This window comes from Dermacentor andersoni, chromosome 2 (genome assembly GCF_023375885.2).
Source record: "Dermacentor andersoni chromosome 2, qqDerAnde1_hic_scaffold, whole genome shotgun sequence".
Classification (NCBI taxonomy): domain Eukaryota; kingdom Metazoa; phylum Arthropoda; class Arachnida; order Ixodida; family Ixodidae; genus Dermacentor; species Dermacentor andersoni.
In genome coordinates this window covers 167,655,507-167,668,990 of record NC_092815.1, presented here as the reverse complement: position 1 = coordinate 167,668,990, position 13,484 = coordinate 167,655,507, and the positions used below count along the sequence as shown (strand labels likewise).

Sequence of the window (13,484 nt, the reverse complement as noted above, 5' to 3'; positions counted from 1 at the left end):
TGGTCCGAATTATTCCGGGGGCCCCCTACTCCGGCGTGCCTCGTAATCAGATCGAGGTTTTGGTGTGTGAAATTCCGCAATATAAATTTTTTTAGATATGAAGTGCAAAGGGAAATTTTCGTCGTGGCATGGTTGTGCGAGGAATGGGGTGCTTCAATGAATATCGAGATGAATGATCATTCCGCAATTCAGTAGTAGCAAAATGCAGGAGCTCTCGCCAAACGCGTGAACTGAGACACGAGTTTAACTTCAGAGTCCTCTTTTTTACCGGAATGAATATTCCTACGTTTAATTTACTAGCGATAATAGCCTCGTAAAGCTTGTGTGATGCGTTTATTGTAGGCTCATTTCTCGGGAAACCATTGGACATTTAACGTCTTTAAGCCGAACAGTCAATGCGAAGTTTTTTAATGTCTGCTTTTCTCCCATGAAGGTTTACTGATGCTTTTTTGTTGCCGTGTGCTCACGGTGCTCTGGGTCGCACAGCTCCGACGCCTGTCGTGCAGAAAACCAAAAGTGCTCCAATTGTCAGGGCTCTCACGATGCAACTTCGAAGAATTGCCCACATGTGAAAAATGAGGCGAAAGTCTTGAGGCAAATGGTCAGGGATGGGTCCTCGCACAGGGAGGCTACCGCTAAGGTGCGACGTCGACGTTCACGTCGCCGGATGTCTAGGAAACCCACTGCTATTGCTAAGGATGCACCACGTCCACTGACAGTCCACAAACTTCCGCATACAACTAGCAATGGCAGCAATGAGATTCCTCAGCAGAAAGTCTCCAATATCATTGCCTCAAGCGAGCAGTGGCCGCCATTGCCACGGCTAGATCCACCAGCGGAGCGACAAGATGTAGCAAGCTCGCCGAATCATGCTTCACCTTCTGGCAGCAACCAAGACAACGAAAAACAAGTTGTCACCATGATAAGGGCCCTTATGAACACGCTACGAGCCCTACTGACCCCCATACACACTCCGGTGGCTCGAGGCGCACTTCAAATACTGGATGTCCTGAATCCGGTACTGTCCGGTCTTGAGAAGCACCATGACTGCTCCTCTACATTCGTTCCTTAAAGAGGTCAAGGAAGCGTCTATCTTCCAATGGAATGTCAGAGGCATTAAATCGGGCATTTCGGACTTCCGTCCGTTTGTATTTAAGAACAAATTTCCAATAATCGTCATTTGTGAATCAAACGTTGAGAGCGCCATCCGCCTGTCAGGATATGAAGCTTTCATGTCTGCCACCTGTAGCGACCGCAGCAAAGTCATCATTTATATCAGATGCGATTTCACATATGTTTTACACCCAGTGGCACCTGATGACGACAATCAGTACGTATGTTTGACCATAACATGCAAGAACGTCGCACTCACGCTCATAGGTGCCTACATTTCACCTTCGAGTCGATTTGACAACGCAAGACTAGGTGCAATTTTAACAACGACACCTGGACCATGGGTTATCACCGGCGACTTCAATGCGCAACATCCGCTATGGGGAAGCTTAAAGATGGACTGTCGAGGAAGACGTGTACTATCCTTCGCGTCGGACCATGAGCTCTGCTGCCTAAATGATGGCAGTCCCAATTTTCTGCGGGGATTGACATACAGCAGCTGCCTGGACTTGACTTTTGTTTCAAGATGCCTCAGTGCCAGTGTGAAATGGTTCACGCACAACGAAACGCATGGTAGTGACCACGTTCCAACGTATGTTAAAGTCGACGGCATACGCAAGTCCCAATCTACTACAGTTCTTCATCACATCGACTGGCCTAAATACACGTTGCTCATGGAGAAGAATTGCCAAGAGATCCAGGGCTGTCTGCCTGGCAACATCGAGAAGCTAATTAACGCCGCTGCTCAAAAAGCGACAAGATCTCTTAGGCATATTCCTAAATTTTCTGAATTCGAAGCAGAATTGGAGCAGCTTCGAGCAATCCGCCGTCGCGCGGAAAGAAGGTACAGGCGCACCAAGTTCATCTACGACCTGAGGGAGGCGAGACGCATACAGAAGAAGATCCAGCGTCGGATCAACTGCCTGCGGTCTCTAAGATGGAAAACCTTCTGTGATACCCTTGATCCGCATGAACCCCTGTCACATATAGGTGCGTGGTCTTCGAACCTCACCGCAACAACGTCGCCCCTTCAAATGCCTGGCTCTCTACCAAGGTCGCAGAGAGATCGACGTAGCGAAGGACTTCTGTTTCAAGGTTGCTGGTGCACCGCCATCGTTCTCTGCACGTGATCCCCGTGATGTTCCGATCTCGCGGGATTCTCGTATGGACAATCTGTTTTCCATCGAGGAGTTGCAGGCGGCGTTGGCTGCGTGCAGACGTTCCTAATCGCCTGGGCCTGACGGGGTGACATACGCAGCTCTTCGAAACCTCGGTCAAACAGCCCGGCATGCACTTCTAGACGTGTACAATAATTCATGGCGTGAAGAGAAGTTCCTGCTGCATGGAAGTCCAGCCGCCTTGTGCCTTTGTTCAAGCCAGGTAAATCACCCCTAGACGTGGCGTCTTATCGTCCCATTGCTCTGGCCAGTTGTCTAGGAAAGGTGATGGAGAGGATGGTGCTGACGCGTCTAGAGTAATATCTAGAACACTACAAGCTATATCCTGACGCTATGGCAGGCTATCGACGCGGACGCTCTTCTATAGACAACGTCATAGATCTTGTCTCGTCTGCTCAGCACGGAAAAAGCCTCAGGAGACTGTCAGCGGCGATGATCCTGGATGTTAAAGGTGCATATGACAACGTAACCCATCAAGCCATCCTGGACGCCTTGGGCGATGTCGGCCTAGGCGGCCTTCTTTTTCGGTGGATATCCAGCTTCTTGAAGGACAGGTCATTCTTTGTGCAAGCACAGGACGGTGCGTCATCACAACGCAACACCTACCGAGGCGTACCACAAGGCGGAGTCTTGAGCCCCACTCTATTTAACATGGTGCTCATCGACCTGGTTCATACCCTTCCGGAATCCGTCCATGTGTCGATCTATGCAGACGATATATGCATTTGGTCACCAGGAGCAACGCGTCCTCAGGTGCGCGCCCGACTTCAAAAAGCGGCCACACTAACATCAGGTTATCTTCGAGCACGAGGTCTGGAGCTGTCCTGCAAGAAGTGCTCTATAGTCGCCTTCACGCGTAAAGCAATGAAACCGTACGTTATCAGAATTAATGGACAGCCAATTGCCTACGAGAAGACGCACCGCTTTCTAGGAGTGATAATAGATCGAGACCTTTCCTGGAGTCCTCATATCTCCTGCCTAAAAAGGAATTTAGCCATGATAACCCACGTGCTCAGATGTCTTGCGGGAAAGTCATGGGGTGCGTCTGTGAGTGCGATGCTCCAACTCTATAACGCACTTTTCCTCGGTCTCCTGCACTATAGCTTACCTGTACTGGGTGGGACCGGCAAGACCAACCTCCATGCCCTCCAATCTGTACAAGCTCAAGCTCTGCGAATTTGCCTTGGTCTTCCCAGATGTGTGTCCACGGCACCAACAATAGCCATCGCACCTGACCACCCCATCAACACCTATCTTCAAGTCGACGCTTTAAGGATGCATATCGGGCACTTCGCCCGACTTCCATCGCATCATCTCGCCTCCCTTCCTGCCGCTCGACCTCGTTCAGCGTTTAGCAAGATTATTGCCGCCAACCATGCAACTTTACCGTCAAACTTCACGCCTGCAGCACGACCATCTCAACCGCTGTGGTGCCTCCATCCACTCCAGGGTCTTCTTGTTATTCCCGGTATCAAAAGAAAACGGAGATGTCAACTTTCGCCCTCCAACAAACCGTGCTTTCAGTGCTGCATGAAAAGCACATAGGACGCATCCACGTTTACACGGACGGTTCTGTCTCCTCTAATAGTTCAGCTGGAGCAGTGGTGATTCCCGCAGAGTGTGTCACCCTCAAGTTCAGGACATCTCACATTACATCATCGACGGCTGCAGAACTCACTGCTATCCGTGCTGCTCTGGAGTTTATTCACAAATCATCACATTCATGGTCCATCTTATGTGACTCAAAGGCAGCTCGTCAGTGTCTGATGTCCCCTTTCAATCATGGACCAAATGAGCAACTAATCGCAGACATCCGACCACTGCACCATCACGCAATCAACAAGGGACACAACATCATCTACCAGTGGATACCGGGTCACTGCGGAATTTCAGAAAATGACTGTGCGGATGACGCCGCCCGGTCGGCTCATGATGGTGCCCAGATTAGGCCCATACCACTGTCAAGAACAGATGCAGCCACAAGTCTTCGCTTCCTCGCCCGCGAGCTTACACAGAATCTGTGGAACACCAGTGAATTCACGAACGCACGTCTCTACAGATTGGATCCACGTCTGCAAATCTGCCTACCACCAGGGTTGCCACGAGCGGAAGCAACACTTCTGTGCCGCCTGTGGCTCGGCGTGGCATTCACGAACTACTATTCATTCCGCATTGCAATGACCGACAGCCCTACTTGTGACACCTGCGGCTGCGAGGAGACGATTGAACACCTCCTTTGTGACTGTCCCCGTTACAAAGTGCGAAGAAAAGTGCTCGTGACCGCTCTCGCAAAACTGGACAATCGCCCCTTTACAGAGGAAAAAGCTCTACAACATTGGTCCAGACGGGCTTCGGCACTCAAGGCCTTAAGGGCTTTGTTGAAATGTTTAAGGACATGCGAATTGTGCGACCGCCTTTGAACGTTGTAGCGCGTAGTTTCGCGTTACTGTGTGAATTTTCTTTTTTTCCATTTTTTTCTCTTCTTCTTTCTCCTTTTATTCCCTTTACCCCTTTCCCCAGCACAGGGTAGCCAGCCGGTACTTACACTGGCTAACCTCCCTGTCTTTCCTCTCCTTTGTCTCCTCCTCCTCCTTTCTGTTTGTAGTTTCCGCGTGGATGACTGACTCTAAATTCGAGTTATGTGAAGAATTGTGGGTTGAAGCTGTCTCTTGATCACTTAGGCGTCATTGAAACCTGTCGTTAGCGCTCATCGAGATGGAGGTTCTATACTGGAGGCTCTCATGGGCCTCTCTATCACATTATGGCGAAAACAATTTCAGTGATATTTTAAATCTTTATTGTACTGAGAACCACGTTACTGTGTGTATAAGGTAATCAGCAGTATAATTCGGGCTTTTCTGACAAACAGATGCCACCGTGTGCCATAAGGTCATATTGGTTAGCATGGCTGAGCTATTGGTACGACACTCTTACTACGGCACACTTTCCCACAATTATGACTTGCGTCAACAGACTAGAGCTTAAATACTGTGTTCTAGCATGCGACACATGTCATCTGTCTTTGTTTGAAAAAGAAAGGCCTAGTTCCTGCACTGTGCAGGCGTTTCTCGCTGCAGTCGACTCAAGCGGAGGTCCAACAGCCGCCATCATTTTGACAATTGCGGGACGTTGAGCAGTTTATATTTATTCGTGGTTATTTGCGGCAATTGCTGTAAATGATCGAGTCATCGTGGCCTATGCACAGTTTTCTAGTTCAAGTGGCTTTCTCAATCAAACTGAGAATCTTGTCAAATTGGTAGCGAGCGCACCTCAAGCCATAAAAAAAAAACACTGATTAACTTCGTAATAGAATTTTTAAGACTTATTGGCGTTCTTCGTTCACCGCCCAGTTACGCATAAAAATTAATGGTAACATCACCAGACCTAACGAGAAGCGATAGCCACCACACAAAACAGCGTGGTCTCAAACAGTTCTATTACATTGGCACGCTGTACTATAGCACTGCTGCCAACAAGGCAGCTTTTTTCTTTTTTCCTCAATAAACTGTGGCAATGCTTTGTGATTTTTACTCAACATTTTCACTCGCGGAATCGACGACTACTCCAGTAGCGCTTATTTTCCACGTTTGAAGAACGCATAAGTGTTTGCGCAGTAGCATACGCTGCAGTTAATTTTAGTCCTTAGCAATGCTGGGGAATAAATGTTTCCGTCAAGGCCAACGTTTTATGCGCACTCTCGCCGTCATCCCCAGACGGGTTGCGGCGGTGACCACCTCGAAGCCAACCTCGAACTCCCCTGCGGGAGCGGGACCCCTCGTCTCCAATGAGGTGAAGAGCAAGCAGCTGTTGCAGCCGTCGTCGCCACGCCGAGTACGTTTTTTTTTTTTCTTTAGTCTTTCGGGGACCCGGCGTGGGCGCTGCTTCCTTCTGCCACCGCCACCGGATGGCGCTGGCGATAGCGGGCGCAGCGGCGGCGCTCGGTCAGGTACAACGAAAAGGAGGGAGGGGGGAACGAATGAAGAGAGTGGAGAGGGGGCGGCGCGCCAACACCCGAGCTTGAATCCAGCGCGTGCGGACTGGCGCGCGATATTCGGCACGGCACTCTGAACTCGGACGCAAGGCGTGCTGTCGGCGCAGAGGCGCGCTCTCGCTCACCCCCGGAAGAAGACGCGCCGGGTGCAGCCGCGCGTTGGGCGCTGGAAAAGCAGCGTTTCTGTTGTTGTCCGGAGTGCGGAGGAGTCGGGAAAAAAGAAGGAGTGGGGCGCTGCTCTTCTTTGATCGTAGCCGCTCGGCGCCGAAAGCACTTACTAAGGTGGGACGTTAAGAGGCGACGAGCTCGGAGTCGTGATGTTGAGCTGTCGCGCCGTGGTGTGCGGACGCATCGGCCAAGCGGACTGGGTTCGGGACTTTTGATCGGTGTCGCACGTCCGGCGCGCTGCAGGATCGTCTGCTTACGTTGTCGTCACTGTGGAACTGTCGAAACGAAGGGGCGCTGACGACGGCGGCACGAACAGAAGGACCGCAGCTATGAGACCCGGACGCTTGATGTTCGCTTTCCCGCTGCTATACGTCCTTGCTACGATGGGACGCTTGGTGGTGACTGCGCAAGACAGCAGTGAGTACCTAAAAGAAAAAAAAACATACGTGCAGTCCTTGCACCAGGCGAGAGAAAAATTTGCTTACTAATACCAAGTTACAGTTCCTAGTCGAAACTACCAAGCTTAATGTGCGGCAAGCCGCTTCAACTGCATTCAGTCTTTTCTGGTTCACTAAAGCAAATGACGTTCTAACTGCGAAAAAAAATGCAGGCAAATTTTACAGTAACACATTTAGCAAACTCGAGTTACGCAAGAGAAAATGTAATAAAGTGGCAAACAGCATTTGCCCAAGAGACGCGAAATCCTTCGTTGCTCTATCGTCCTACCCGTGTCCTAACACTTCAGCATTTCTTGTTTTTGTCACCTTCGACAACTAAGGTGGCATAACTTCAGTAGCATTTCCTTAGGTGCATGCAACTATATATTAATGCGTTCCTTGTCGCAAATAATTATATATGCCATTTCAAGAATGATTGTAACGCAACAAACATTGAAATATACCTCTTGAAAACACCACCATTTTTCTTTTTGTTTGTAAAGAAATGTATACGTTCCTGTTCTTAAGCAAGTAAAATTCTGTATTATAAACATTGGTTAACACCTTTAGGGCGACAGATGAAAAATGGCTCGCCAAAATATTCTTCCTCCATTTTCGCTATTGCATTCGCGATACCATTGAAAACTATGAAATCTCCTCCTGCTTTACCTAGTCCATTGCTTCCAGATGTAAGGACGAACTTATGTGTACTTACAAAAGTTTCTACAGTGCTATTTTTAGCAAATTAACATAAACTCATATCAAAGTTATGCGCATTTTGAACTCTACAGCCTTCTTTGGTTATTTTTCCTTATGAAATAGCTTAGGCAACCACTACGCATACCTAAAGGAATTAATAACTCAACGGACACCGAAGGGCGAGCAGCTAAATGACTGTTATAACTGTTTGTGAGCTGTATTGCGCGTCAGCATAGTGTGGATGTTTGTAAAGTCGATTCTGTAGTCGCTAATAGATTTTAAGGCGTGAAAAAATCACATTCAGTGCGATGACGTGGAATGTATTATCGTAACAACAGAACAGATTCACACGTATCACGAGTATTCATAGAACGTGGTTTACTATAAAATATTGTTTGAAATAACAATGCTCGAAATATATATCTCAATAATATATCTCTAGAGTAGGAAGACTAAGGTGCACTTGAAGTTCACGCGGACACAATGACGACTTTATTGCTCAGTGCAAAACCCATTGTTCTCTCAAACTTTGCATACAAGAAGAAAAAATAAAACTAGCGTATCAAATTACAACTCAAACAAAAATATAAACGAGGCAGAGAGAGTGTCACGGCCATATAAAGCCAACAGCAAACAGAAAAGGAACCCAAGGAAAGCACAGGCGAAAGTAGCTGTAGTTTACATTCAAAATGTATAATAAATAAATTTTGTACAATTTTGAAATCGGTGCATTTCTATAAGTGCGTAAACTGTACAAATGTTATCTACAGTGCATTGACAAAGGGAAAAGATAGTCTCTAAAACATAGTCTCTAAACAGCATAGTCTATAATGTGTACAACTGGCGCATCTGTTCAAAAACTATACGGTTGTAACCGCAACGCGTTATATATTTCTTATTTTTTCAATTAATGTTCTTGCAACCACTTCCTCAGTATTACGATTTCACGTTTCCAGCCTATGAGTGAAGTGCAACGTCGATTATTTACGCAATGCTTCCTATCGGACAACTACTTAACTTTCTTGAACAATAAGAGCCGTCGATTTTTTTATTATCCCTCGGAACCCTTGCGAAAGGGATGATCTTGAGCGCGGTGAAATGGAAATATTTTATTTTCTTTGGTCCGTACAAATCACTCGAGAAGTTCATAGAACAAAGCAACCACACCGAATAATTATGCCAACTCGTCTAGCGATTAATTTGATGCAATGAAACGTAGTAGTCACGTCATGAGCTAGTCTCGCCAGGTATAGGCGGATCAATTTCACGCAAAATGAGCCATCATTACAGCGCGAATGCGCTCACGTGCTTTAATTTCTCCGTCTAACACTTCACAACGTGGTCATGGATTTAGATGTGTCCTCTGAAGTTTAAGAGGTGCAGCCTCGTATAGGCGCCATCTCATTAATGCAATCCGGTACCATCAAGGCGGTGATACCCATCGTTAGCGCAGGCTAGGACACGATTGAGTTCAAAGTAGAGCAGCCTTTTCGCGTGTGTCAAGCACGAGCTGAACGGCCGAGCATAGACGAACAAGCCAGTGCGCATCATAACCTAAGACATGAACGAAAGTGTGTCATCTGGCGGGAACATAATATCGGATTAACTTCATCTGCTGTTCCTAACATGGTTCTCTACTTAAGCTACGGACATCTGGCCCACGCCGTCGCTTGCATAGCGATGGCATAAATCACTGTAGTCCCGTCATGTATTCAATGTAAATACTTTTGCGATTGCCTAACATTTCAATGGTGTGAGAAAGAGGACGGTTTGATTGTGCGCAAAAAGCTGTTGCTCACAGTTATTAGCGCGTGTTGCCTAATACACTGCGAATTAAATTTTGAATAATCAAACCGCCGCGCAGTCTTGTATTTTGTGCGCTACGCATGCTCTAATGGATAAGGAGCGCTCCGTATAGCCATCAAAGAACTTTTGTGCGAAAGGCACAGACGGGAAAATCTGTCTTTCTATAATATGGAACATAGCTAGTTTACTATTTACGCACGTTTACTCCTGATGTACAATACCCAGCATATGCAATGTACACCAGTTAGTAGGCACCAGACGTCCACTGTTGCCGTGAAGGCAGTAAGACGATGTGGCTTCTATTAAACCAATACCATCAGAAGGAAGAAGACCAGAATACTCAGTTCACAGTAAAGATTACTCAGCACGATTACCTAATTAGACTCTTTGCATTCAGAGCGGAATGCTTCAAGAGCCGAACTAGAGATGGAAGTCACTAACGAACGAGGTTAATATATTTTGTTCGAACTGTGAAGTGATAATAATGCCGAAAATCTTACAGCCCCTAATGATGGCGCACCTCTTAAGGTCATCTGGATGTTTAGATAGCGGGCCGTCTTATCATACTTTCATTGTTTCAGCTGGAATGAATCCGAAGGGCGAGACGTTAGTTAGCGTATAGATAAACTACGAACTGTTTTATTTTTTCTTGGGTGCTTACTAAAGTTAGTTAACGCAAGTATAGGGTTAACGTAGGTAAAAAATTACGTGGCGCTTGGCACTAGCTTAAACGAGGCCCATTTATTTGTGGCGACTTTGTTAAGAGGCAAATCGTTGTCCCACTGGACACGTATGCATACTCAAGTGACGTCGCCCGGAGAAGACTCGCAGTAAAGTGCACCTACTTCCTAATCCGCGGGCTGTCTGGGGATAAGAAATTGGCTTCCTCCCAACGATGTTTATTTTCTATGCCAAGAGCATTTGTGTGCACTTCGTACGCTCTCTATATGCAGGCGGAGTGCAGCGCTCCGCATTGTGTAACGCAGCTGCCACTGTCGCGAAATTCTAATCAGCGCAACAAGCTTTGTCACGCCGCTTAGCAGCGCAAGCAGACAGGCGAGGCGCTGGAACGAAAAGCAAATTTTCTTGATTTAGCTTTAGCAGCCTGTAAGGGGGGGGGGGGGGGGGGAGGCGACTCGAACGTGAGAGCATTTGTTCACATCTAAAATAAGTATATACACGACCACAATGGCTATGATTTCTTTTTTTCGCTGCACGTGGAGTTCAATCCATGTCCTAGCATAAGCGATATTCCATTGCTGTGCGTAATTAAGCACTGTCGCCAGCCAGTTTAAAATCTGCACGCTTCTGAACCAATGTACGGAAACATGATAGGAAGGTAGCTTTCACAGTAGTGCGTATGATATAGGGAACACAGTGTACGCTCCGACTTGAACACGCGGCGAACTTTCACAAGCGAATTGCTTTTCTTCGTTTCTACGTCTACACTTGTGGAGACACGAAATACTTCATCATTTGTTTCTCTCGACGCGCAGGGTGGGAGCGCTTGTACACAGACGTTCAGCGCCGTGTTTGTTTTCCGGTATTTAGTAACTTTGACGTCGTTATTAGCTAGGTACAGAGTTGAAAACATCGCCACTGTTGCTAACTCAGTTTGCCCCGGGCGAAACCATTGTCCCCGAAACAAGACCCTTTCATTTAGGTGAGTTAGGGTGCCTTTTAATCAGAGGCACTGCAATCAATGCGCCGTTTAGTCCTCCTTCTTTTTCTCGATCAAATTTATCTAATAGATCTAAAGAAAATGGGGCCGAGCAGGTGTTCCGTGGGGATAAACTGATATCAACTCGCGAGACCCAAATCACTGGACTGTAACGTCTATTTATTTTTTTTTGCGGAGGGGGGAGGTTTCATACGTTTTCTTTCTTTCTTTATCTATTTTTTTAAAATTTAAGCCTGTACTCATGAGTTCGTGCCCTCTTTTACGCTTTTTTTCATTAGGCGCGGCTCACTTAAGCGCCTGTTTTGAGTCAAATGAGCCGTCGCACGGCAGCCTAGGGTTAGTCGTAGCCGTTCGGGGTAATCAGGTCGCTATAGGTTCGGTTCGAAGCTGCCCGACGTGAATGGGGACTAGACAGAGAGCTCATCAGCCTGATTTTCTCCTTGGGAGAGAAAATGCTAGGGTTTTGGGCTCTACAATGTTAATCCTGAATCGAACGTTAAAATTTCTCCTCTAATCTAATAAGAGCCCTAGCGAAAGTAGTAGGTTGCGCACTTGCTCCGGATTATTACCGGTTTAAAGTGAAAGAAAGGGCATTTGAACGTGATTTGTGCCGAAAATGTGACTATATTTACAGAAACTTACTTAATGCCGAGTATCAAATACGGCGTTCTTGAACACGAAGATCAGGAACCCATCCGTCTATCGAGAATTGACGTAGCAGCAATGCTTCGCGTACTAGCGCCTGATGCCACGCGATTCATGCGGAACATGCAAGCTACCGTATCGCCTGCAACCATCCCTCCGACTACGCATTCCATCTGGACTATCTCGAATCGAGACAACTGTTCTCTGCCGACTATGGCTAGGAGTCCATTTCGCGAATGCATGTGCTTGCTGCATCGGAATGACTGGCATTGCTTCATGCGATAGCTGCGGCAGCGAGGAAACAATCGAACATCTCCTCGGTCATTCTGCTCGCTGCAGCTCCCAGGGACAGTCGCTCGTGACGGTGTTAGCATGCCTCGATGACCGGCCGCTTTCTGAGCAGACTATCTAGAAGTGCCGGTTGATTCGACCTTCACACCAGAAGGCGGTGAAGGCGCTGCTGGGCTTGCTCCGGCCAAGCGACCTGCTTGAACGACTTTCACACTCCTGCATTCCTTTGTGCGTGTGTTCTCTTTTAATTATTTGTTGTTTGCCCCTCTCCCATTCTAATAATGTGTGTGCACTCTTTTTTAAAGATTTTTCTGCCTCCCCTTACCATTTCTCCAATGCAGGGTAACAAACTGGATATCTGCCTTCCGCTTAACCTCCCCACACCTTTCTCATCTCTTCCATATATATATATATATACCTTTCTCTCTCTCTGTTGAACATATTGCTAGTTAGTCGCCAATTCAGGACGGAAGTACCGATAACCGGTTTCTGGGAGATGAAAATGAGGCAATACACTCTCCGTGTTATGCAGTGACAGACCTTTATTTCACTGACCGACGTGTACGCCAGTACAGCACACCACTGCAAATTTATTTAGAATACCTGTATTTTCGTTTGCGAGGTTTAAATTACAAGTACACATTTGAAAAGAGCCTATTATCAGTCGTGATACAAAAAAAAATATTTTTCAGGCCTGCACGTCAAACAAGCTCAACAGAAAATATTTGAGGATTTTCGGCATAAGTTACGTCTCCGTTCGCATGGCTCGTGTAATAGAGCACTCTTATTTTTTCTTATCAACTGAATCGTACGAATTTTCCTGCGAAGATGGCTAGAATGTTTACGAGCTTGTTCGAGAAATGCCAGTGCGCTCATTGGCTCATAGAAGAACATTACTACCCGCCGTAGTTGCTCAGTATCTATGGTGTTAGGCTGCTGAGCACGAGGTCGCGGGATCGAATCCCGGCCACGGCGGCCGCATTTCGATGGGGGCGAAATGCGAAAACAACCGTGTACTTAGATTTAGGTGCACGTTAAAGAACCCCAGGTGGTCGAAATTTCCGGAGTCATCCACTACGGCGTGCCTCATAATCAGAAAGTGGTTTTGGCACGTAAAACCCCATAATTTAGAAGAACATTACTGCCAATTTTACGAGTTAAGACCTGCTCTAGTCGCAAAGAGCGTCAATCCGGAAACATGAGAATAAAAGTGGATGAGCTTCGGACCTGGTTTGAGAACTAGGACATTTCGCGTCTATGCTCAAAATAAAAACAAACCAATAGCAGAAGGTCTAGATTTAACCATAGCTTTGCGATTTCATTTGCTTGCAACTATTACGCTCGTTATAAATACCTTGGCACCTTTGACGTTTGTCAACAGCGTTCCTGATGTCTTAGAAAGCTGCGCTTACCCATAGTGCTGTTCTTATCTAGGCTTGGCCCTATTATTCCACTTCTATGATTGGCACTCGGTT

The 13,484-nt window shown here is 46.9% G+C and overlaps 1 protein-coding gene across 1 annotated transcript in view; it reads left to right on the top strand.

The window, feature by feature from the left end:
• The first annotated feature begins 5,950 nt into the window (after window positions 1–5,950).
• Window positions 5,951–13,484, top strand: part of LOC126540497 (neural cell adhesion molecule 1-like) — a 305,103-nt gene continuing 297,569 nt past the window's right edge. Inside the window, exon 1 of the mRNA XM_050187312.3 lies at window positions 5,951–6,867. Within this exon, the coding sequence (XP_050043269.1) occupies window positions 6,780–6,867 (88 nt within the window). The 5' untranslated portion in view covers window positions 5,951–6,779. The remainder of the gene's footprint in view (window positions 6,868–13,484) is intronic.